The following is a 25,102-nucleotide window of genomic DNA, read 5'->3' on the forward strand; positions in this document are numbered from 1 at the left end:
CACATTAGTCATCGTCGATCCGTTCTCCAAATTCCCGGTGGTAGAAGTAATATCCTCGACGGCGTTTCCCCAAGTCAAGAAAGCCCTGAATCGCGTCTTTGCCACCATGGGCCTCCCAGACAAAATCAAATCAGACAACGGGCCACCCTTCCAGGGGAGAGAATTTCAGAACTATTTCGAGAGCCTCCGAATCAAACATAGGAAGATTACCCCTTTGTGGCCCCAGGCAAACGGGGAGGTTGAAAGGCTAATGAGGACACTGAACCGAGCCCTAAGGATAGCCGTAGACAACGGAGTGGATCCCGAAGTGGCCCTTGATCAATTCCTAGGAGCCTATCGGCAGACGCCGCATAGCGCCACCAAATGTGCTCCTGCCCATGCACTATTCAAGAAAGCACCCCGAGACAGCATCCCGACGGATAGCACTTGGATGCCTGAAGACAGGAATGATGAAGCCATTCAAGCGTGGAGGCGCACCACCAACCAGAAGGCAAGTGAGGCACGTCATGCCAAAGACCCTAGCCTGCAGCAGGGTGACACGGTGGTCGTGCGAGATCGGCACCCGGGATGGAAGTTCCGAACGCCCTACAAACCCGAGATGTGGGTCGTAGACAAAGTCCAAGGGACCATGATCACCGCAAGGTGAAATGGGCACGTAGTAACACGCAACGTGTCCTGCTTCAAGAAAACGAGAGAACCGACTAGCAGGGGTGAAACAACGGAATGTCAGGAGACGGGAGATGATGGCGGTCTGGATCTCGGAGGATCATCCCCTGGGTCACCGGTGGTCAGGCAAAGCGGAGAGAGCTCACCCAGGACAACACCTTATAACACCACTGTCGAGTACAGCCAACCATGGGGGGTCCCAAGTGGCGAGAGTGAAGGAACAACCCCGGCCGGGGTTGCAGCATCTCCATCTGCCCGAAGCCAACGTTACAGCCTGCGATCCAACCAAAGACCCAGCCAGAAGCTGAGAGACTTTGTCTGGACATCTCCCTGAGACGAAGAGTTTTGATTAATGTAACGACAGACTAAATTGAAGGAGGGATGTAGAGAGCCACATGGGCTCTCCTATACAATGTTGCCAAACCAACACGCATCCACGCATACCCCGGGGCGGGCTCGCACCGGGGTATAAATAAACAGGGCGGAAGACCGCTCAAGGTCTTTCCGGCTAACCAGCATACCAGTGCCTGTGTCCCTTATTGTGAACCCCCTCTACTACGTGTTAGGCCCCGACATGACACTCCACATAACCCACCATTCCTAATTAAAAAATCTCCCCTCTCTCTGTGTGACTGGGTGTTTTATTCTCAAAATTGCAGAAATGATATTTTAGTAGTAAGCTTTATTTTTGGTCAATATAACCATAACAACTATGTATAAAAACAATTAAGTAGGAACTAAATATTCAAAGTGCATGTGTGTAATATACAAGTATGAGATTAAGAAAGAAAACCAGTGCATTATTAAAACAAATAAAACGCTGTAAACATTTACCCCCGCCACCAGCGCCCTTGTTTGTGGGTGTTAATCCCTGTCATCATTCACTGGTTTTATACCTGTGCATATTTAAACTGATCCCTTAGCCTTTTACCCCCCAAATTAAGAATCAAAGAGCTGAGCATAGTTCCGTATGCAATTTAGTTCACTTTCTCAGCCCCGGGCCAGACATCCTGCCCAGGACAGATCAAATTATTGATCAGATTTTGTCCTTGTTTATGGCATGGTGCGGTCACGATTATTAGACAAAGCTGGCGCCTGAGTTTATCAATAATTCGGCACATCTTGCCATGGCCCATGGCGCAGTATTCGTGAGGTGAATAGAGGATGCTTCCTGGTACATGCGCATTCCTTGAGCAAGAAAGGTCATTTTGAGCAGTAGTCTCCATTGGATGTCGAGTTTGGGGCAGCAGCTTAGCAAGTGCAGCCATGGTTCGTGTCTATACTTATATAGCCTGCATATCCCCGTTCCTCCTCGGCTGACCCAGGCTGAATTGAAATCTTTTATTAGTAGGCCTAAAAGTGTTTGCGTTTTTATGGCTTCCAGGAGATATGGTTGCGGTTTCCAGCCTGGTAAGGGGTCAATCAGGGTCTGAACCGGAGCAAAGTTATCTAGTGATGATAAGTCTAGCTCCTTTGAGATCTCCTTCAATTGCTGATTTATTGCTTTTTTCCAGGATACATATGGAACGTCCCATGTACAGAGATTCCTCTATTTGGAGGGGCCTAATAGTGCTCGTTAATTAATTGGACCACAGATTGCATGGGGTCTCAAAGATAAATTTCAGATGGGCCTGTAGTGAATTGGTCAGAGCCGTTGTTATACATACATCCACTCACTTATTCATGCAGATACTAACATATACTCACTCACCTATACAGTTACTGACACAAACACACTCTCACCCATACAGCCTTCTCACATTTACTCATTACACATAAAGTCGCTCATATAATCCAAAACTCACCTATACTGTCTTTCACATATGTAGTTACTCACTCATATACCACTGACACACCCATTCACTCACCGATACAGCCATACACACACTCAGTCACCCTAACAGCCTCTGACAGATGTGCTAACTAACCCATAAGACACTGACTCACTCATCCATGCAGGCAGTCATACACATCCTCACCCCACCACACAGACACTCATACATCCATACAGATACTCAGACAATAAATCAGTCACACACACAGCCTCCCATGTACCCACTCACCAACCCATACAGGCACATAAACACCAACTGACAGATTGGTACAGACATTCACAGAACCTAGTCACTCACCCATACATTTACTGGGACATTTAATAACTCACTCATAAAGTCAGTTACAACCATACAAGCACTCATACACCCACTGATTCACTAATACACCTTGTGAGGTCATAAGCAGTGCATTGCCGGGGCTCAATTTATAGTTAGCTCAGTTAACACTTGGGAGAGGCATGATGCTCTCATAAATAGCGTGGTTGACTCTTGCAGACCTCTTGCCTGAGCCACGGACAAAGTACTCCCCATCCACTCCAAAGGGGCAGTGATTGCTGCATTACGCTTGCAAGCCTCTCTCTCTCTAGCATACTTTTAGAATGGAATTAGCATTTTCACTGAACATTATTTACACGATCTGCAAGAGTCTATCTTGATTTTAACTTTATGAGGAAAATAGGAATTAATCATCTGCTCCTCACAGTACGTATCTCTGACACACTTTCCCTCTGAAACAAGCACCACAATATGCATTCCTACTAATGGAATGTATTGAGAACTCATCTACTCCTTTTTGCTATTCGCAATCCCTTGAGAGTCCGGGGAGATCGTAAACATTGGTTAAGCAACAATATTCGTTCATTTTCTTCACAGTAGTTATCCCTTAGACACCTCCTCTTTAAACTTAGGGGACAGCATGCCTTTCTGCTTCCCCCTTGTATAGCTTTTCTGTTTCATTTCCACAACTCCTCAAATTTATCAGCCGAAATGTAGACCATGGCAGGGAAAGGGAATGTTACAGATTTTGGGGTGGTGACACAGAATAAGGATGTAACAGGGATTGAAATTGTGACAGGTACAGCTAAAGAGACATATTGCTGGAGAGAGGATCCCATCATGCTCTGCTGCCCCATGCCTGATTCCCTCACTTGCTGAATGCCACATTGAGCTAGTCAAAAAAGTCAGTCAGATGTTGCCTTAGTTTTAAATCATTCAAAGCTTAGAAAGTGTGTAATAAACCCATATAAAATTTGAAATATCTCCTCAATGCTTTCATTTCTCCCTAGCCAATCAGCCCATCCTATCATTATCTATCTTCTAGGCCATTATCACTATCTTTCTTATCTTATTACCTACGGCACAGCCCACACATTAAAGCTCAGGGTCTCCGCTTAACCACCTATGCGGATGATACCCAATTGGTGTTGGCAATACACAAAGACGGGCCAGCTGTGGCGGCAAGATTTCAGGAAGGAATGAGGACCATCAGTTCATGGATGTCCAGTAATTGCTTAAAGCTTAATTCGGACAAGACATAGGTTATGACCTTTGGCAACCTTGCACCAGAATGGTCTTCCAGCTGGTGGCCCAGTGAAATGGGCCCACCCCAACCCCGGTTGCCAAGGTCAGAAACCTCGGTGTTGTGTTCAATAATAAACTGCTGTTCAAACACCATGTGAACAAGGTGGTCTCTTCATCATTTTTCATGCTAAGAAAAATTAGAAAACTGCTGCCGTACCTCCCGGCAGGAGCTGGGAAAACTATGATTACCACCCTTGTCTTCTCAAAATTGGACTATGGCAATGCCCTCTTTCTTGGCACACAGGAACAGATTCTAGCAAAAATGCAGTCCGTGCAAAATGCAGTGGCCAGAATCTTGCTTAACATCCCCAGTTGTCGCTCAACCACCATGGCTATACGCCATCTGCACTGGCTAAGAGTTAAGAATCGCGTAAAATTCAAAGCTCTCTGCATTGCTTACAAAGCTATTCATGACTCTGGACCAAAGTTCCTCAAAGATGCCTTTCGTATTTATAACCCACAAAGACATCTTCGCTCTGCTAGCACCCATCTTCTTGCTGTTCCGCGTACCAGGACTGCCAGCTGGGGAGACAGGCGTTTTCTAGTTGCCACCCCCAAGCTGTGGAACTCCCTTCCCCTGTTCATTAAAACCAGTCCAACCCTTACCACTTTTAGAAAACTCCTGAAAACTTGGTTATTTGACCAATAACTATAAGGCAGCTTCATCTCAGGAGTCCGATCTGCGCCGAGACACCCTCGGGTATTTGCGCGCAATAAAAATTTCATAAACATAAACTAGTCACACTGTCCTTGCCTTTCTCATCACCCTGCTCTTTCTCTTGTTTCTAAGCTCCCCATCAGGGCCGGACTGGCTACCGGGCTTTTGGAATGCTGCTGAGCTGGGGGCTGATTTCGTTGATGGGGACCTGCGTGTGCTGAAGGAAATTCGTTTTGCTTTGTTTATTTAAAAGCACACGCAGGTCTCCATCAACGAAATCAGCCCCCACCGCAGTGAAATCAGCCCCCAGCTCGGTAGCATTCCAAAACGCCCAGTAGTCAGTCCGGCCCTGCTCCCCATTCTTTTTCGTACATGCATATCCCCTCTTTGAATTCACTTCAGTTAGCTATTCTTCTCTCCACCAAATATGCATTTCTTCTCTAACATTTGATCGCCCTCATACCTCCTAATACTGTGTTCATGGATAAAGTGCTTACTACCGTGGAAGTCATTTGGTTTCCTCATAAACAAACAGATTTCACCATGCATTCTTTGAGTTTAGTGGTTGACTGTGAAATGGCCACAAACAGGCATGCATAGTGTTTAAAAGAACTATTATATAAGTAATGCTTCTATGTGTTTTGATCTCATATGGATTAGATTGAGACATCAGTTGGTGACATGCTTGTTGCACACATATCCCAGCAGACAGTGCTTCACTCAATGAACTGTCCTCCTTACTGCATCATTCTCTCTTACTTTTGCCACTGATGCATATCTTAATTCCAGGGAAGATGATTACATTATCAGATACAGTTGTTGACAGATGTACCAGAAGTAGAGATGACACTTGAAAATAAGACCTTTTCATGTTTGGAGATTATGACTGGGTCAGTAGCTGATTTTTTATTAAGAATGTCCGTAAAATCCCCTGTGTTCTTAATATGGAAATTCAGTCTTTATTTACATGCTTCATCATTTAAGATGAGCTTACACAACTTTAAATGTTTTTTTATGTGTCTTCAAGTTGTGTTTGCAATTCTCTGATTATATTGAAATGGGCGTAAATCAGTGTTTTATCTGTCTTACCGTAATTGTTAAATTATCTTCCCCGAAAACATTAATTGGATTGCATTGGATGCCCCACATTACATACTTTTTATTGCACAATTAATTAAAAACATTGCAATCAGTCCATATGAAAACAATATAAAGTGTATATATTCCAATAATATAAAATTGTCTATTATCTATTGTTCTGGAGTTTTAAAGTTGTAATCACCACTTTAGCAACTATAAACATGAAGCTCTAAAACAGTTTGCGCTGCGTTATGGATTAGAGTTCAGTGTGAATTCTCGGAATCCAAAACTGCTTTTACTGCCGTCAGGAATTTCATGGAGCGTGCCGCCAACTTCACTGATTCGTCTTTCATGCACTCGACCAGGGCAGCTTGACATGTCCGTATATTTAAAATACGCAAATTTCATGTTTGCACTTTTTAATTCTCCCACTAAGCCTCTTTGCTGTCGTCCAACCCCACTGCTTCCTCTTCCATCTGGCGATATGGAGTCTGTTCTGTTTTGGTTCCTTGTTGCACACTTTGTCATTGCTGACAATCTGGAATCAAAATTCACTTGATTATAAACTTCTGAGTGGCTGTCCTATCATGTTCCTTCTTTTCTTCCGCACTGCTTTCGTCAGAGAGGTTATATCTGCATCGAAGAAAGATGTAGGGGCTCTAGTTCAAAATCTTGTAAACATCTTTCGGGATGTTGTTACATTGATTCCAAAGCGATTATCACTTCAACTTCTCCTGCTCAGCTCTTTTGGGGCATATCAGTAAGGGATTTATCGCCGCATTTTTTGGCTTTAAAAGCCAAAAAAGCGGAGATAAAACTATCGCCCTATTTATTTTGCATGTTAGCACCCTTTTTTACTACACCTCCCTTTGCATCTCTAATGAGATGCAAAGTGGGCGTTCCTGCCGAAAATAACTGTAGAAGTGTCACTAACCGACATTTCTCTAATTATCAATTGGCACGCTAACAAGCATAGCGATAAGAAAAGTAGACCTAACGGCGGTTAACGCTACTTTCCTTACGCCTGCTTTTAGTTTGACTTAGCCATGATTTCCAATGGAAGGTAGATATCATGTTTAATTATGCCATGCCCTATCAACAACGTAGCGCCAAACATTGCACATTTTTCAGCTAACTCGGGTATTTTTATCGCTCTGGAGATAAGCGTCGCTGATAGCGCGCTATCTCCGTGGTAAAAACAAGCAATACCCGGCAATAATTATCCTAGCGCTAAGTGCGCTTAGCGATAATTATCGCTGGGTGTTGATGATATGCCCGTTTGTTCTTTTATACCTTAAAATTCTGTAACTATAAATTGTCTTATCTCTGTTTAGTCTTATTTACCAAAAGTATTTTCCAATTTTACTTTCTATCTTTGTGTGCTTTTTTTTTTTACTGAAGAAGCATTTTTCAGACTTTGAGAGTTGCTGCTCATAAAGACCTCTTGGCCTGATTTAGAGTTTGGCTGACCGGTTACCATGTCACAGACGTGACGGATGTCCTGTCCGTCTTGTTACAAGGGCCTTAGCATATAATGTATGTGTAAGAAGGCGGGCAGGATCTCCGTCACATTTGTGATGTGACTCATCCAACGAACTCTAATCAGAGCCAGATTTATCTTTCTTAATTAGCTGAATTCACTGAATCATCACTTCTTAAAAAATCCATAATTGCAAAATACTTAATTCCAAAGCAAATAGCTGCAAATATAACACACACAAACAGATGCTTTTTAAAGAATTTTACATAACAAAAAATACATTCCTGTATTTGTTTTGCTACAACTACAAAATATAAGAATTTTGCATTCGATCTTTATACCTAATTTCTCGAGGACTGCCTACCATTTCTTACAAAACAAAAACATGGCTAAGACTAGTCTTCCTTCCTCTTCCCTTATTCTGTTTGCTGCAGTACTTCACTTAGGTAATCCTCATCTCCTATCTTAAAATTCTTCCCTGGACATGTTCTTTCTAGCATTCCCAGATTTCCTTGAGGCACTTTTACATCTACATATCTCAGGGAACAATATTTTAATGAAGGCTTTTTTAAAGGCTGGGTGACATAAGGGATAAATAAAGGGATTGAGTGAGGAGTTAAGGTAAGTGAAGAGGTAAGTGGTGTCAGACCACTCTGTTGGAATACAATCTTGTTGGCATACTTCACGTGCAATCATAATCAAGGAGTAGGGCGCCCAGCAAAAGCAAAACGTGCCCACTAGAACGGCTAAGGACTTTGCAATTTTTATATCTGCAGACAGCACTGTAGTGTGTGTTGTAGGCGGAGATGTTCTTGGTGTCTTTCCTACACGGTGCTCCAAAACAACAGTTCTGTTGAAAGATGCATTGAGGTTCGTAAATAGTTTACTACGTTTAAAAAATGATGCCGGCTTCTCTTTCCTTTCTTGTTTCGAAGGCGAGTTTTTGTTGCCATTACAGTTTGGCAAATATGCAATGGTGAAAATAGGACTGGAGTCTGTGGTGTTTAGGACCAAAGATTTTTGTCTAGTCCTTGTGCGGTTTCTGATATTAATGTAGGTGCTCAGGTTAAAATAAAGAATGCCGACAAGGGGAGTAAAGAAGAAAATAATCGATGACCACAGCCGGAAGTACTGGTTGTAGAAGAACTCAGGATTACAATCCCCCTCTGGAATGTTGCTGTAGCCGGCTACATATTCCCAGAATATTATCACTGGGCCATACACAAGGAAGGCGAGTGTCCAAGCAACCATCATTTTCAAAACAGCACTTCCGATGTTATGTTGTTGTCCTCTGTAGCTAACCTTTAAAAAAATAATAGATAAGAACATTGTGTGCATTTAGGCACTAACACAAATATCACGGTCTAGATTACTTCGATCAAAATGACAGAGCTCCTTTTATGGGTAACATTTCAGGCCAGTCCTTTTCTGCTCCTTCCACCCGCTTTAGAATGTGTTTGTATAGGTGGTTAATCCACATTTGTGAAATGCTCTTATGAGTGGAAAAGGTGTTTCCTGTTTTGGAGCCATAGGGCAGTCAATCTGCAGGCACACGTTAAATATGTTCCACGGTCTGCAGTCACTTAATTTGCAAATGTACCATAACATTCTAATATGAGGCACAGTACAGGTGCATACTACTTCCACATGACTTAAAGCAAAACTCAGGAGCAGCCAGCAGTGGGGCGCCCGCATTAACTCTAAATCCTCACTCCATTCTCATATGTAAAAACAAGCACTGGCAACACCAGTGGGTCGGCCTTAGCCACCAGTGGTTTGGCTTTGCCAATGCTTGTTTTAGTTTGTTATTTCTTTTGTAAAACATTATTGTTAGGGGAGCTGTTCGGCACTCATCAATAGCTAAAAACAAACATATCTTTGGGTTTCAAAAAGAACACATTTCCATAGTACACCCTGGCAATGAACTGGGTGGGGTGCTTGTGAAAGAGCAGTATGATGTTATTCACAAAGAAGGTAGCCAATGGGTGAAGGGGACTGACCCTTTTCCCCATGCTGTACATTGTAGTGGGCAGAAGAAAAATGTAAATGGCACATTAACAGACAATTGGATGAAGAGGGCTGTTTGAAAGACCCTTTAAGCAAGCATTTTAAATATTTTATTTTAGTAAAATCAAAAGGTCATGGCCAACATCAAACCAAATAAACCATGTTTCAACTGCGTCAATCTAAAAACCCTATAAAACACTTTGAAAATGAATGTGGATGCTGAATCTCTAAAACTGCATGAGGGGCTGTCTTACACACAGTGCCTAGAGGGAGCAACTGCTGTGTGAATGAACTGTGTGTGCCCCCATGGCACTATTGCATTACAGGAGGAGCTGCACATGCTTTTGCAGCCCCATCTGTAATACTGATAGTGCTGGCACACTTATAGATTTAGCGCCATTTCCTCAGTGGGTTCCATTACTGACATGGGGCGGTGCCCCATACAAATGAGGGAATCACTGTGCCTCTGTACCCCTGCCATATTATTGACGAAGGTGCAGAGGCAAAAAAGGCCTTCAGGAGATGCACAGATAGTGTGCCCCAAACATTGGTGCACTGTGTGGACCCTCTAAGTGCAGCCTTCTGGGAGGAGCAAAGGAGGTCTGGTGCACCCCAGACATCCTCCGACAAGGATATCCCTGTTCCCTCTTTACAGCACAGGCAGGTTGCCATCTGCACTGTGAATTATCGAGCAACTTGTAATCAGTCTCTCTGTGTTTCACTGAATGTGCTGCAACCAAGGTAGCACCGAGTTCGAGGCAAACCTGGGGGCAGCACATGGATTCTAATAGGGAGCACTGTCCTTGTTTGCGCTTGGTGCACCTGTTTAAAGGTGCATCAAGGTGCAAACAGAGACAGTGCGCCCATTTTATAATACGGAACCAGGAGTGCAAATGAGAAACATCAGGAACAAGATGACAAGGTCAATTTGAGTGTGACTGTGTGAGAATGTCCTCCATATTATGGAATCTGAACATCTGCTGCCTCAAAAGAATGCAAATTCACTTACCTAATCAACGTAAGGACCCATTCTGATGCCACCATTTTTTAAGGAGGCATTATTGCACCAGTTAAGAAACAATAAAGCAAGTACAGTACTATTTACCTTGTGCAATATTATATTACAATTCCGAGTTGTTCCCATAATAATGGTGAATATGCAGTCATTCAATGTACATTACTTTTTCACTGTTCCTGCGGTGTTGTGTTTTTTCTTGCAGAACCTTCAGCAGGTCCTAACTCACAAAATTGGTGCAGACAGCACTCTAATCACAAAAAGGACTCCATTTTACCAGCTAGTGGTCAGTGGTGCTTGTTACCTAACTATGCCCAAGGAAGGGGACAAAAGAAGGAGGGGGGAAGAAATCTCCCTAGTGAAAGGTTGTACCTAACCCAAACATGAATGTGAGGAAAAAACCTCTTTTGTTATAATTACCCTCACACACCCTAGTGGTGTCAAGTTTCATCATCGGGTCACCCTGACCTCTAGAAGTCAGGGTGGGCTCAATCACAGTGTTGGGAGCTCTTTAGATAGACAAAAGACCAGGGGGTTTAAAGATAAAATACCTCAGGCAGATCCCCGTTTTCCCTTTTTTCTTGGGTCTGTCTGGGTAAATAAAAATATAAAAAAATTGGGTCTTATTGGAGTATTATGGTCCTAAGACCCTGGTACTGACATGTTTCAGTCCTGAGTTGCCGTAAAGGTCCTGAACTTTCTTCAGGACAATTGATAAACCCCTATGTGAGGAAACTAATAAGGATGGGAGGTCCCTATCCTATCAGTGATACACGGGCAGAGTAGCTGCTCCTCGTGGTGTGAAATATGAAGTGTGTGTCATCTGCCAGACTCCATCCAATTTGGGGAAGTTGAATGCTTCACACAGGACCGGAAGGGTAATGTGGGTGGTCTTCAATTTGAAAAGTCACCCGGCATCTCAACCTATTCAGGTTCCGGTCCTCGGCTCGTGCAATCCACCATGTACAGTAATTTCACTTACATTGTACAATTGATTTGGTTGCAAACTGCAGTTTGCGCCTGAATAAGGATTAACTACCTGTAGTAGCTCGTGCCATGTTTAGTTGGAATTTTCATCGGTGTAGAGCATCTGAACCAATCAAACACTCACACCCAGTCGGGTTGGGCTAAAGAACGGTGATGGATTAAACCCTGATCTTTTGACTGGGTGTGAGTGTTTGATTGGTTCGGATGCTCCGTCCATCACCACCCCCTTTTGTACCGCATTTGACCGCCATAAGTGTGGCAGGGTATGCTCAGACGTGAGTCCCTTACTCACTTTGCCACTGGATTCAAGCAAGCCGGGCTGAAGACGGCTGTAATGCCAGAAACCGGTCCTCGGAAGCTTGTTTCCGGTCCAGGGAAGGCATGGCTTGGCAGTTCGGGCTGGACTGTTCCCATGAGGCACAGGGTCAGACTGATTTGCATATAGCCATGTCTGAACTGGAGTGGCAGAGTTGGCTAAAGAACGGTGATGGATTAAACCCTGATCTTTTGACTGGGAGTGAGTGTTTGATTGGTTCGGATGCTCCGTCAATCACCACCCCCTTTTGTACCGCTTTTGGCCGCCATAAGTGTGGCAGGGTATGCTCAGACGTGAGTCCCTTGCTCACTTTGCCACTGGATTCAAGCAAGCTGGGCTGAAGACGGCTGTAATGCCAGAAACCGGTCCTCGGAAGCTTGTTTCCGGTCCAGGGAAGGCATGGCTTGGCAGTTCGGGCTGGACTGTTCCCATGAGGCACAGGGTCAGACTGATTTGCATATAGCCATGTCTGAACTGGGGTGGCAGAGTGGGCTAAAGAACGGTGATGGATTAAACCCTGATCTTTTGACTGGGTGTGAGTGTTTGATTGGTTCGGATGCTCCGTCCATCACCACCCCCTTTTGTACCGCTTTTGGCCGCCATAAGTGTGGCAGGGTATGCTCAGACGTGAGTCCCTTGCTCACTTTGCCACTGGATTCAAGCAAGCCGGGCTGAAGACGGCTGTAATGCCAGAAACCGGTCCTCGTAAGCTTGTTTCCGGTCCAGGGAAGGCATGGTTTGGCAGTTCGGGCTGGACTGTTCCCATGAGGCACAGGGTCAGACTGATTTGCATATAGCTATGTCTGAACTGGGGTGGCAGAGTGGGCTAAAGAACGGTGATGGATTAAACCCTGATCTTTTGACTGGGTGTGAGTGTTTGATTGGTTCGGATGCTCCGTCCATCACGACCCCCTTTTGTACCGCTTTTGGCCGCCATAAGTGTGGCAGGGTATGCTCAGACGTGAGTCCCATGCTCACTTTGCCACTGGATTCAAGCTAGCTGGGCTGAAGACGGCTGTAATGCCAGAAACCGGTCCTCGGAAGCTTGTTTCCGGTCCAGGGAAGGCAAGGCTTGGCAGTTCGGGCTGGACTGTTCCCATGAGGCACAGAGTCAGACTGATTTGCATATAGCCATGTCTGAACTGGGGTGGCAGAGAAGGCTAAAGAACGGTGATGGATTAAACCCTGATGTTTTGACTGTGTGTGAGTGTTTGGTTGGTTCGGATGCTCCGTCCATCACCACCCCCTTTTGTACCGCTTTTGGCCGCCATAAGTGTGGCAGGGTATGCTCAGACATGAGTCCCTTGCTCACTTTGCCACTGGATTCAAGGAAGCCGGGCTGAAGACGGCTGTAATGCCAGAAACCGGTCCTCGGAAGCTTGTTTCCGGTCCAGGGAAGGCATGGCTTGGCAGTTCGGGCTGGACTGTTCACATGAGGCACAGGGTCTGACTGATTTGCATATAGCCATGTCTGAACTGGGGTGGCAGAGTGGGCTAAAGAACGGTGATGGATTAAACCCTGATCTTTTGCCTGGGTGTGAGTGTTTGATTGGTTCGGATGCTCCGTCCATCACCACCCCTTTTTGTACCGGTTTTGGCCACCATAAGTGTGGCAGGGTATGCTCAGACGTGAGTCCCTTGCTCACTTTGCCACTGGATTCAAGCAAGCCGGGCTGAAGACGGCTGTAATGCCAGAGACCGGTCTTCGGAAGCTTGTTTCCGGTCCAGGGAAGGCATGGCTTGGCAGTTTGGGCTGGACTGTTCCCATGAGGCACAGGGTCAGACTGATTTGCATATAGCCATGTCTAAACTGGGGTGGCAGAGTGGGCTAAAGAACGGTGATGGATTAAACCCTGATCTTTTGACTGGATGTGAGTGTTTGATTGGTTTGGATGCTCCGTCCATCACCACCCCCTTTTGTACCGCTTTTGGCCGCCATAAGTGTGGCAGGGTATGCTCAGACGTGAGTCCCTTGCTCACTTTGCCACTGGATTCAAGCAAGCCGGGCTGAAGACGGCTGTAATGCCAGAAACCGGTCCTCGGAAGCTTGTTTCCGGTCCAGGGAAGGCATGGCTTGGCAGTTTGGGCTTGACTGTTCCCATGAGGCACAGGGTCAGACTGATTTGCATATAGCCATGTCTGAACTGGGGTGGCAGAGTGGGCTAAAGAACGGTGATGGATTAAACCCTGATCTTTTGACTGAGTGTGAGTGTTTGATTGGTTTGGATGCTCCGTCCATCACCACCCCTTTTGTACCGCTTTTGGCCGCCATAAGTGTGGCAAGGTATGCTCAGACGTGAGTCCCTTGCTCACTTTGCCACTGGATTCAAGCAAGCCGGGCTGAAGACGGCTGTAATGCTAGAAACCGGTCCTCGGAAGCTTGTTTCCGGTCCAGGGAAGGCATGGCTTGGCAGTTCGGGCTGGACTGTTCCCATGAGGCACAGGGTCAGACTGATTTGCATATAGCCATGTCTGAACTGGGGTGGCAGAGTGGGCTAAAGAACGGTGATGGATTAAACCCTGATCTTTTGACTGGGTGTGAGTGTTTGATTGGTTCGGATGCTCCGTCCATCACCACCCCCTTTTGTACCGCTTTTGGCCGCCATAAGTGTGGCAGGGTATGCTCAGACGTGAGTCCCTTGCTCACTTTGCCACTGGATTCAAGCAAGCCGGGCTGAAGACGGCTGTAATGCCAGAAACCGGTCCTCGGAAGCTTGTTTCCGGTCCAGGGAAGGCATGGCTTGGCAGTTCGGGCTGGACTGTTCCCATAAGGTACAGGGTCATACTGATTTGCATATAGCCATGTCTGAACTGGGGTGGCAGAGTGGGCTAAAGAACGGTGATGGATTAAACCATGATCTTTTGACTGGGTGTGAGTGTTTGATTGGTTTGGATGCTCGTCCATCACCACCCCCTTTTGTACCGCTTTTGGCCGCCATAAGTGTGGCAGGGTATGCTCAGACGTGAGTCCCTTGCTCACTTTGCCACTGGATTCAAGCAAGCCGGGGTGAAGACGGCTGTAATGCCAGAAACCGGTCCTCTGAAGCTTGTTTCCGGTCCTGGGAAGGCATGGCTTGGCAGTTCGGGCTGGACTGTTCCCATGAGGCACAGGGTCAGACTGATTTGCATATAGCCATGTCTGAACTGGGGTGACAGAGTGGGCTAAAGAACGGTGATGGATTAAACCCTGATCTTTTGACTGGGTGTGAGTGTTTGATTGGTTCGGATGCTCTGTCCTTCACCACCCCCTTTTGTACCGCGTAATTTTAAAATAAACAGCACTTACCTGTTCCACTCTCCCTGTGTTTTCAATCGTTACGACACAGTTTTGTTGGCGACGAGTGTTGGCCTTCTAAATGGACCTATGTGCCTCCAGGATGCGAAGAAAGCTGCTTGCTTGAAGTACTTGGAGTGCAGTATCCTGGGCTGATATTACAGGCGTCTCTACTGTGAATTTAGCTCAGATCGGGCGAAAAAAGAGTTGCGAAGGAGCAGTGAGAAGGAAAAGATGGTGTGCGTTTTACCAACAGTGAAGAGGATGACTGCGGCATGGTGACGTATACTGACAAGTTCACGGTGAGCCCAAGAATCTTTTGTTGGAACGCACGGGGAGATTCTTTACGTGAAGGCTCACAGAGAAGTGAACACTCTGCATTGTGAAGTGTTGTATCCATGGATATGGAGGCACAGAAAGACGCGCTCAGTATCCATTGTGACACGTGAAAAGCAGACTCCTGCTTTTTCATTGTTCTAGTTGTGTGCATGCCATAAAGACACAAAAAGACAATAAAAATATATAAAAAAGAAATTGTTATAAACTCTTTACTCCAGATATATTTACTGGGAAGAACTGCATTTTTTTATTGAAAATTTTAAGGGATATCTACAAAAAAAAGGACAACATCATTACAACAAAGTCTATGTTGAAATATTTACTGTGCAGAACTTCTAGTTTCATCTATTTTTCAAAAGAAAAAAAAATGAAATCAAGATGCAGACTGTATCCCCACCTCCACCTTTTTTGGAAAGTCCAGGTGAACCTACAATACAATGGAAACAGTGGTTCGATGGATTTCAGACAAATCTTGGTGCTATTGGTGCAATAAGATTTAGATCTGAGAGAAGGAAATACCTTCTTCATTCTTTGGGGTTTGAGGGAAGGGAGAATTTGAAACATCTTCCTCCACCTGTTTTAGTTGGTGAAGAGACCCTCGATGAGTATCAAGATACTGTCAAAAGATTACAAACTAGGTTTGATGTCCAGCCTAGCTTGGTGGTTTTGCGTCACAAGTTTTTTGGAGAGTCCAAAACAATGGAGAAGATGTTGACACTTATATAACAGCTTTGCGAAGATTAGTATCTGAGTGTCAATTTGAGAATTTTGCAGGCCAGCTGGTACGTGATCAGTTCATTTGTCACTGCACGGACAAGATGATCAAACAAAAGCTCCTCTCGATGGGTAACCCAACATTGGAAGAAACAATTAAATTGGCGAGAAGTATTGAAACATCTCAAATATCTGCAAAGGAGTTAGAGCTGAAACACAGTGAAGCAGTTTCGGCTGTCAAGATTAAAGTTTCGAAAGAGAATAAACAAGGAGACAAGTCACGATTCAGTGTTGGTGGAAAACAGAGTTCATTTTTCAACCAACATAATATGTGCTCTAGATGTGGTTACAGAGCTCATTTTAAAGGCAACAAGGGTCCGGCAAGGCTTGTTACTTGTAGAATTTGCAATAAACAAGGTCACATTGCTAAGGTTTGTCAAACTAGTAAGGGTATACAAACCTCATCAGTAAAATGTGTTTAGGATGACAACGTGTATGAAGAGGGAGAAGATTTTGTTACCAAAGACATGATTTCAGTTGTTCAAGACGAAGGAGTCAAAGTGGGTAATCCTGAAATCTGTGTCGATCCTTACATTGATATAATAGTTGGTGAAAAGGTTTTGAAGCTTTTAGTAAACTCTGGAGTGAGAATTTCGCTGATCACTCAATAACTTTTAGACAGAACTTGGCCAACTGGATCTCTGTTGCCTCCTAATCATGAAGCTATTTCATATGAGGGAAGGGAAATCGATTTGTCTGGTTACATTGAGTATATTATGGAGTTCAAAGGGGGGAACATTTCTGGTAAAGTTTATGTCACACACAGGGGTTTCAATATTCTCGGCTGGTTTCACCAGGGTCTTTTCGGAATGGTACCTAGACCTGGGACCAGTGAACAAATAGCTGTGGTGAGGGACAAATTGGATCTTGAAGAAATCATTAATGAATGTCCCCATGCTTTCTCTGGAGAATTGGAGAAGATTAGTGATTACCAACATGAGATCATAGTGAAAGAGGGTGCAAGACCTATTTAGCACAAACTCAGGAATGTCCCTTTTAGTCTTAGGCAAGACTTAGAAAATGAACTGAAGTCTTTGTGTGCAAAGGGGATTATTGAACCAATTAACTCGTCTTTGTGGTTGCCCCCTTAGTGGTTGCCAGTAAACAGAGTGGGGAACTGAGAGTGTGTTGATCTTCGTTGCCTTAACAAGGAAATTTGGGTGGATTCCCATCTAGTGCCAAACACTAATGAGCTTCTAGCAGGTCTCAAAGATGCAAAAACTTTTATAAACTAGACTTAGCATCTGCCTACCACCAGTGTGAGCTAGCTCCTAATTCCAGACATCTGACTGCTTTTGTTTCACCATTTGGCACCTACCAATATGTCTGCATGCCTTTTGGTCTAGCGTCAGCTGCGTCTGTGTTTCAGCGTTTAATGTCTGATATGCTTAAGGGAATTGATGAATTATCTGTTTTCCAAGATGATGTATTAGTTTTCGCACCAGATAGGTCTACCCATGATAATATACTTAAAAAAGTGTTATCTAGATTTCAGTTGAAGGGGGTGGTATTATGCCGGGAAAAGTGTGTTTTTTTCACAGATCATGGATGACTATTTGGGACACAAGATCACGGGACAAGGTATTCATCCCAAATCTAGTTTGGTAGATTTTATTGTGAAAGCAAAAGCACCCTTTGATAAGACTAGCCTCAAGTCCTTTTTAGGACTTTGTGAATTTTATTCTCGTTTTATTCAGGATTTTGCTACCAAATTGAGGCCTCTTTCTCAAATGCTTAAGAAAGGATTTTTATTTGAGTCGACTGCTGAGTGTCAGAGTGTGTTTGAATGGCTCAAGAGACAGCTTATTTCTCCCAAAGTTTTAAAACATTACGATCCAGATCTTCCCTGCACTGTGACTGTGGATGCGAGTAATGTAGGTGTGTGGGCTATGTTGTCTCAAACTAATAATGATGAAGTAAGAACCATTGATTTTGCTTCGAGAGTTCTTTCTCCTTCTGAAAAGAAGTACTCTGTTATAGAGAAAAAATTGTTAGCTTGTTGCTGGGCAGTGATGAAATTCCGTAATTTTATTTGGGGAAGAATGTTGTGTCTCCAGACTGACCACAAGACATTGGTTTTGTTTTGAGTGGGAAAAACGTAAAAGGTTTCACTCCCCACATAGCTAGATTGTCGTCTAAGCTGCTCCAGTTTGATTTTTCACCTGTGTATATTCCGGGAAATAAGAATGGGTGTGCTGACTATCTTTCTCATTCTTCTGACACTGTCGGAGATGAGTTTGTCATTGATGAAGAGGACAAGGAACAATTTATTGTTGCTTCAGTTGATATCCCTCAGAAGTGTGCTGTCACTGAGAAGGAGTGGTGCTGTGCTCTTAGCAAAGATGTGTCTTTGACGACAGTTATGAAGTATATGGAGTCCGGTTGGCCGAAGGAGAGGAACCTCAATTTTGAATTGAAGACTTTTGTACAAGTTGCAGACGAATTGTCTATTGAGGACGGTTTATTACTTAGGAGTGATAAATTGGTTCCTCCTGGTTGTCTCAGATCTGGTATTATTCTGCGTGCCCATGAAGGCTCATCTGGGAGCTATTATGACGAAAAAAAGTGTTAGGCTTTCTTTTTAGTGGCCTGCAATGGACAGGGAGGTAGATGAAGTGGTCATGGCTTGTGTAGTTTGTTCCAGCTGTGATAAAACTTCAAAGTTGCACACTCCTCTGTCTCCCATAGAGTTGCCTTCAGCACCATGGGTAAAGTTGGGGCTTGATATTGTTGGTCCTTTCCATGCGCTTGATCCCTCCTCAAGGTTTGCTTAAGTCAAGATGGACTACTATTCTAAGTTGCCTGAAATCAGGTTTGTTAAGGAAGTGACATCGAAGGTTGTTGTCGAATTTTTGAATGATGTTTTTCAAGAGAAGGTTTCCCTGAGTTTCTTGTGACGGACAATGGGACTCAATTTGTTGCAAGTGAACTTGGTGATGTTCTTATTTCTAGTGGTATTAAACATCTCAAGAGTTCCCTTTATCACCCACAGACCAATGGTCTCGTAGAACGCAGGAACAGGGTGTTAGGTGAATGTATACAGTGGGCCTTGTCCAACAAGTGTGTTGTTGCTAATTGGGTCAGAAGTATGCTTTGGTTCTATCGTACCACTTCTCATCTTCCACAGGGGTGTCACCTTTTGAGTTGCTGCGTGGACATAGGGCCAATACTTCCTTTTCTCCCAGTTGGATGAATAAATGGATCAAAGATGAAAAGTGGGCAGATGAGTGTGTTCAAAAACGGGTTGGTCCTACTCAGGATAAGCCAAAGGAGTACTATGATTCTAGGAAGAATGTCAAGGTGATTGAGTTGTTGGTTGATGATTGTGTTTGGGTGACTAAGCCTGTCCAAGTGAGGAAGGGTGGGTCCAAGTTTGGCCCTCCCATTGAAGTGGTAAAAGTATTTGGTGATTCTGTAAACCTTGCGAATGGTCAGTGGTGGAACAAGTGTTTTTTAGTAAAGTTCAGTGTGATTGATGAACCATCTTGTGGCAGTAGTTAAGGTGGTTTCTCCCATGATGGTCAGTCTGTTTTAAAATGTAGTCCTAGGATTAGGAAGCTTACTGCACGTAATAGAGTTTAATTACCTGTTTTAGTTTATTCTTTACATTGATTTTTAAGATGCTTTGATGATTGTCATTTTTGTTTTTCTTCCGTCTCTTCTAGCTCTGTTTTTCTTGTTCCTTACGCTCTGATTTCTCCCTGTTACTACTTTCTTCTTTTCTGTTCTCTTTTCCCTTTTCTCTGTTCTTTTCTTTTTTTCTGTTATATTTTTAGGAAAAACCCATGTAATAGCTTGTTCCATGTTTAGCTGGAATGTTCATCGGTGTAGAACCTCACTGCGTGAGTGTTCCACACCGAGTGCTGGAAAAGACAGTTGGTGGTTGCCGATGCCGAACCTGCTTTGCCCAAGATGGCTCAGCTGTAATTTTAAAATGAACAGCACCTACCTGTTCCAGTCTCCCTGTGTTTTCACTCGCTACGACACTACCTGGGAAGAATGAAGACCAAGATTCTTCAGTCCTATTTTTTTTACTGCATACATTTTCTTTGACTTCTTAATGTGAAAAATGGCACATTCAATTCATTAAATACACTTATCAATTATAGGTTTAAATAAAAAAAAACATCCTCTAACACTTATATGGCAGAGAGAACAATTCGCAAAATCATGAACGTTCAAAGATATAAAACAACAAGAAAAGAGAGGTCTGGTCAGTCAACAGGCTGCCAGGAATATGGAGCAAGGAGATAAGTGGGTTTTTCTGTTTGTACACAGTCACTCCGATTGAGTAGGAAAGCCCTCACACACCGACCTGGTCAGTGTCATGCTTCATCATCGGGCCCCACCGAAGAGACCGAGTGCCTCTTCGGTGTGCTACGACGCCAGAAAGACTGCGGAGCTGGTCGTGTGGGGAGGACGTGATGTGAAAATTAGAGACTTAAAAGTGCCTAACAGGGTATCAAAAAAATTTTTAATGAGTGATCCCTAAGACACGTGTAGGTGGTTTTATGTGTCTGAATTTACGTGCCAAGGTTATTACGAGTTGGAATAAATTCAGCTAAATACCACGCATTTGGAGTAAATCAGTCAACATGTTTCTGCCGTACTTGTGGTATATATTCACCAAGGCATTCTTCAGGACTATACCCCGGCGGTATGGACACTCTAATAGTCCACCCGGACCTGGGGGCGTGAAAGTGAAAAAGAAAAAAGGGTGAAAAAGTGCTTAAAAATTAGAAGAGCAATTGCTCATTCTAAAAAAGCCCCAAAATTCAGGGGTGTGTCAGCACCTGTAAGAGAAAGTATACGAACAAACAGATACAGACAAACATACAATTAGTATATGCCAGAATACACTTATCATAGTGCTCCTAAGATGGTGACAAGCTTTTGTGTGCACACAATAAATGATATCTTATGCACCATCCAAGTAGCCCTTAGGGATATTGTATACGCTAGGAGGTGGAGTGCTAAAGGTGGGTTTTATTTAAAAGCTACTGTTGTAGCAGGGGAAGTAAAAACACGATGTGAATTCTCCATGAGCAGGGATCAATTTGACCAGGTGGTCGGTGACCCCCCTAAGCTGGTAAATATGGAGAAAATCTCACTTTAAAATGGGGCGCTACTAGCACCATGGGTCTCGGGAGGAGGATTGGAGCGCGCCTGGCACATCCTATGGAGTGAAAGAGTTAAATGTCAGAATGACCCAAGCATACAGTTACTTAGCTCGTGATGATCGCAAAAAGTCGTTCCGCCGGAGATGCAGACTCACGCCCTCAGCGTTCGCAATCCGCTTCTAAACCTGCAAGAAGCCTCTAAACCGGACCCCGACGATAGAGAGCGGGGCCGGTAAATGCGTTTAAAAGCACTTTGTTTCTTGTTTGCGCGCCCGTTTCCTGGTTGGGCGTGTCTCGTCCAGAGCGAGGCCTGGAGCGCACACGCCCACCTGGGCGCGGTGCGCTTCATTTCAGAGTGAGGCTTGGAGTCGCGAGCCTATCTTCGAGCCATAATGCTATTAGATGAATCTTCATCTGAGTAGTCTGAGTTGTTGGTATTGCGTGCTGGTGGAGTGAACGAAACTGCAGAGTAAGGATATACTTTCTCGAATACAAACTTCTTTTGGTCCTTTTGAAGTTTAGTCACCTTAGATTGCATTAGGTTATCCTTATATTCGTTCATCTCTTTGTTTAGTTCATCCAGTCGTTTCTTGGACGGAGAGGCCGAGGCAAAAGGAGAGGAAACACCAGAGTAACCTGGCAAGAAGACGACTCAGTAGCGAACCAGCTTAGGGGGGTCACCGACCACCTGGTCAAATTGATCCCTGCTCATGGAGAATTCACATCGTGTTTTTACTTCCCCTGCTACAACAGTAGCTTTTAAATAAAACCCACCTTTAGCACTCCACCTCCTAGCGTATACAATATCCCTAAGGGCTACTTGGATGGTGCATAAGATATCATTTATTGTGTGCACACAAAAGCTTGTCACCATCTTAGGAGCACTATGATAAGTGTATTCTGGCATATACTAATTGTATGTTTGTCTGTATCTGTTTGTTCGTATACTTTCTCTTACAGGTGCTGACACACCCCTGAATTTTGGGGCTTTTTTAGAATGAGCAATTGCTCTTCTAATTTTTAAGCACTTTTTCACCCTTTTTTCTTTTTCACTTTCACGCCCCCAGGTCCGGGTGGACTATTAGAGTGTCCATACCGCCGGGGTATAGTCCTGAAGAATGCCTTGGTGAATATATACCACAAGTACGGCAGAAACATGTTGACTGATTTACTCCAAATGCGTGGTATTTAGCTGAATTTATTCCAACTCGTAATAACCTTGGCACGTAAATTCAGACACATAAAACCACCTACACGTGTCTTAGGGATCACTCATTAAATTTTTTTTTGATACCCTGTTAGGCACTTTTAAGTTTCTAATTTTCACATCACGTCCTCCCCACACGACCAGCTCCGCAGTCTTTCTGGCGTCGTAGCACACCGAAGAGGCACTCGGTCTCTTCGGTGGGGCCCGATGATGAAGCATGACACTGACCAGGTCGGTGTGTGAGGGCTTTCCTACTCAATCGGAGTGACTGTGTACAAACAGAAAAACCCACTTATCTCCTTGCTCCATATTCCTGGCAGCCTGTTGACTGACCAGACCTCTCTTTTCTTGTTGTTTGATATTTAACCGGGGACTAAGAGAGTGTCCTTACTTTCCCTACCTCTCTCTTTGTTGACATACGTTCAAAGATATAAACATCTAAATCTAAAATTCCAGATTCTCACACAAACAAATCAAAAGAGAGCAGGGGAAGTTTTGATCCATCGAAAGAAGGAACAAGAGATCTAGGTTGAGTAGGGAAGTGAAGTGTATATGTACTAATGGTGAGAGCAGCAAGTCATTTCAAATAGTGGCGCAACAATCCCTTAGGATACGAGTAATTATTAGTCCGCAAATTCACATGATGAAGGTGATTTTCATCATCCCACCTAGGCTATATTGCCTGCGGCATGTTAGTTTTTTGCTAGGCAGGCAATTAGTTGCTCTTGAAATACGGCATATAGTTACTCTTGACATTATTTTCGTAGCCTCCACACTTGACTCATAAACTATGGCGAAAAGAATGTTGCTTTTTCTTGCTTTTATAGTCTTCCATGGATTTAACGTTCGTGCTTATCCGACATATCCTAAGTTCATGTCAAAAGTGTAAACAACAAAAAGGTGGGAAATAGGTTCTTCATAGTCAGAGTTATGTTGGCATAGAGTAACATTCTTCTTTTTTATATTTGCTTAACTTCACCTGACAGGTGTTTGCTTCCATGAGAAGTGTTGCTGCTTTTTAGCAAGCACATTTCTTGTTTCCAAAAATTCTACCTAGATTATTCAGTTTTTTTTGTATAGGGAGTTTCCCCCAACCTTGTAGGCTTAAGTTGCTGCCCTAGCAGGTGCCGGAGGGCAGTATTACCTTTTCAACTGCTGTAACCTGATGACGGCTTGTTGTAGAGGGAAGTAAATGTGTGTCTATACACGTCATTGCCAGTTTGAACCAGAAGGAGCTCTTGTCAACCGGGTTGCAGTTGGAGGAAATATTCAAGAAAGGTAGGTACATAGAGAAAAGAGTAGCCTTTATAGATGTATTTTAAAAGCAGATTCACATGGGCATGGTTGATACTCTGTTAGGATTTTATCATCTGGCCACTAGGTGGCACTCACAAAGTCCCTCTAGGGCCCTGCCTTTACACTCCTACACTTTGCATTCTCTGATCCGCTTCAAATACCCATCCAGGCTTTTGCATTATTTTCATGATGCATCATAGTTCCTGTAGTCCTTTCTGTCTCCCAAGCCTGCCCCGATACAGTCATGGCGGTGGTATTCTATTCTCTATCTTGATTCCTGGATCCTAAATCTGACCTCTTTATACTTGCCTTTTGGACTTTTCACTCTCTTGGCTCTGACCCGCACTCCGTTCCTTGCTTTTCTGTGTTCTGTCTTCTGTTTTTCCCGGTCTTCCTCTTTCCAAGTCCCGGAACTGCTTTCCCTTCGTTGGAGGTTCCCAGATTCATTGCCCCTGGTGTATTCCTTGTACTTGGCTCTCTCCCTTCACCTGTGCTCCTCTACTGAGCCACCTGATGTTTCTGCCCTGTCAGTATAAGGGCTCACAGCTGACCCTGCTGTTGAGCCTACTTGAACTCTACTGACCCTTCTACTATACTGCAGGCTTGATTCCTGTTTTGATTGTTGTATGATTCCATGTTCCTATTCTGATTAGGTTTTTTGTAAACACATTTTATTGCCTTTTACATGTCATATAGCATATCCCCTTTCAGGGTGACAATGTGCAATAGGAAGTAGAGCACGACCAAGCAAAAGCATTTGTTATTGCCCCTACTTGGTCACATTTGCAAATGTTTGGCTATAACGGTCACGGCACTCCACATTGAGCCCTCTGCTTTTTAATGTCTATTTGACCCTCTTGATAAAGATGGCCGAACATCTGGGGGCCGAAATTATTGCCTATGCTGATGACACGCAGCTTCTATTTACGTGGCCTAGTGATGTTCTTGACACAGTGCTGATTCAGTCCTGTCTTTCCTCGGTTTTTAATTGGTTAGCTGCCTCACAATTGAAATGTAATGAGGATAAGACGGAAATTTTGTTGTATGGTCATTTTCCCCCTAGTTTTAGAGATTTACTTTGGCCAGCTGGCTTTCCGATGCCCTGTTCAGTTAATGTCCCCGCTAAGAATTTAGGGGTCTGGTTCGGAGAAGACCTCCGGTTCGAGGCGCACATTAAGAAACTGACAGGGGGTTGCTTTGGGACCCTTAAAGCGCTAAGGAAGTTTTTTCCTTATCTTCCTTCCACAGCAAGAGAGTCAGTAGCGAGGGCATTAATTCTCTCGCGCCTTGACTATGCCAATGCCTTGCTGAGCAGCTGCCCAGCCTATTTGGTGAGGCGTCTCCAATTAATCCAAAATGCTACCGCCACACTTCTATGTAACATTTCTAGCCGTGTGAGTGTAAAGAACCATTTGCAGAGATTGCACTGGTTGCCAGTTCCACAACGGATCATCTTTAAAATTCTTA

General features: G+C 44.1%; 1 protein-coding gene across 1 annotated transcript in view; it reads right to left on the reverse strand.

Annotated features, from left to right (window-relative positions):
- Window positions 1-7,716: 7,716 nt before the first annotated feature.
- Window positions 7,717-25,102, reverse strand: part of LOC144828063 (histamine H3 receptor-like) — a 52,669-nt gene continuing 35,283 nt past the window's right edge. The window contains exons 3-4 of the mRNA XM_078686200.1: window positions 7,982-8,602; window positions 7,717-7,875 (exon numbers count right to left, since the gene is read on the reverse strand). Of these exons, the coding sequence (XP_078542326.1) occupies window positions 7,717-7,875; window positions 7,982-8,602 (780 nt within the window). The remainder of the gene's footprint in view (window positions 7,876-7,981; window positions 8,603-25,102) is intronic.

This window comes from Lissotriton helveticus, chromosome 4_1 (genome assembly GCF_964261635.1).
Source record: "Lissotriton helveticus chromosome 4_1, aLisHel1.1, whole genome shotgun sequence".
In the NCBI taxonomy this organism is placed as follows: Eukaryota; Metazoa; Chordata; class Amphibia; order Caudata; family Salamandridae; genus Lissotriton; species Lissotriton helveticus.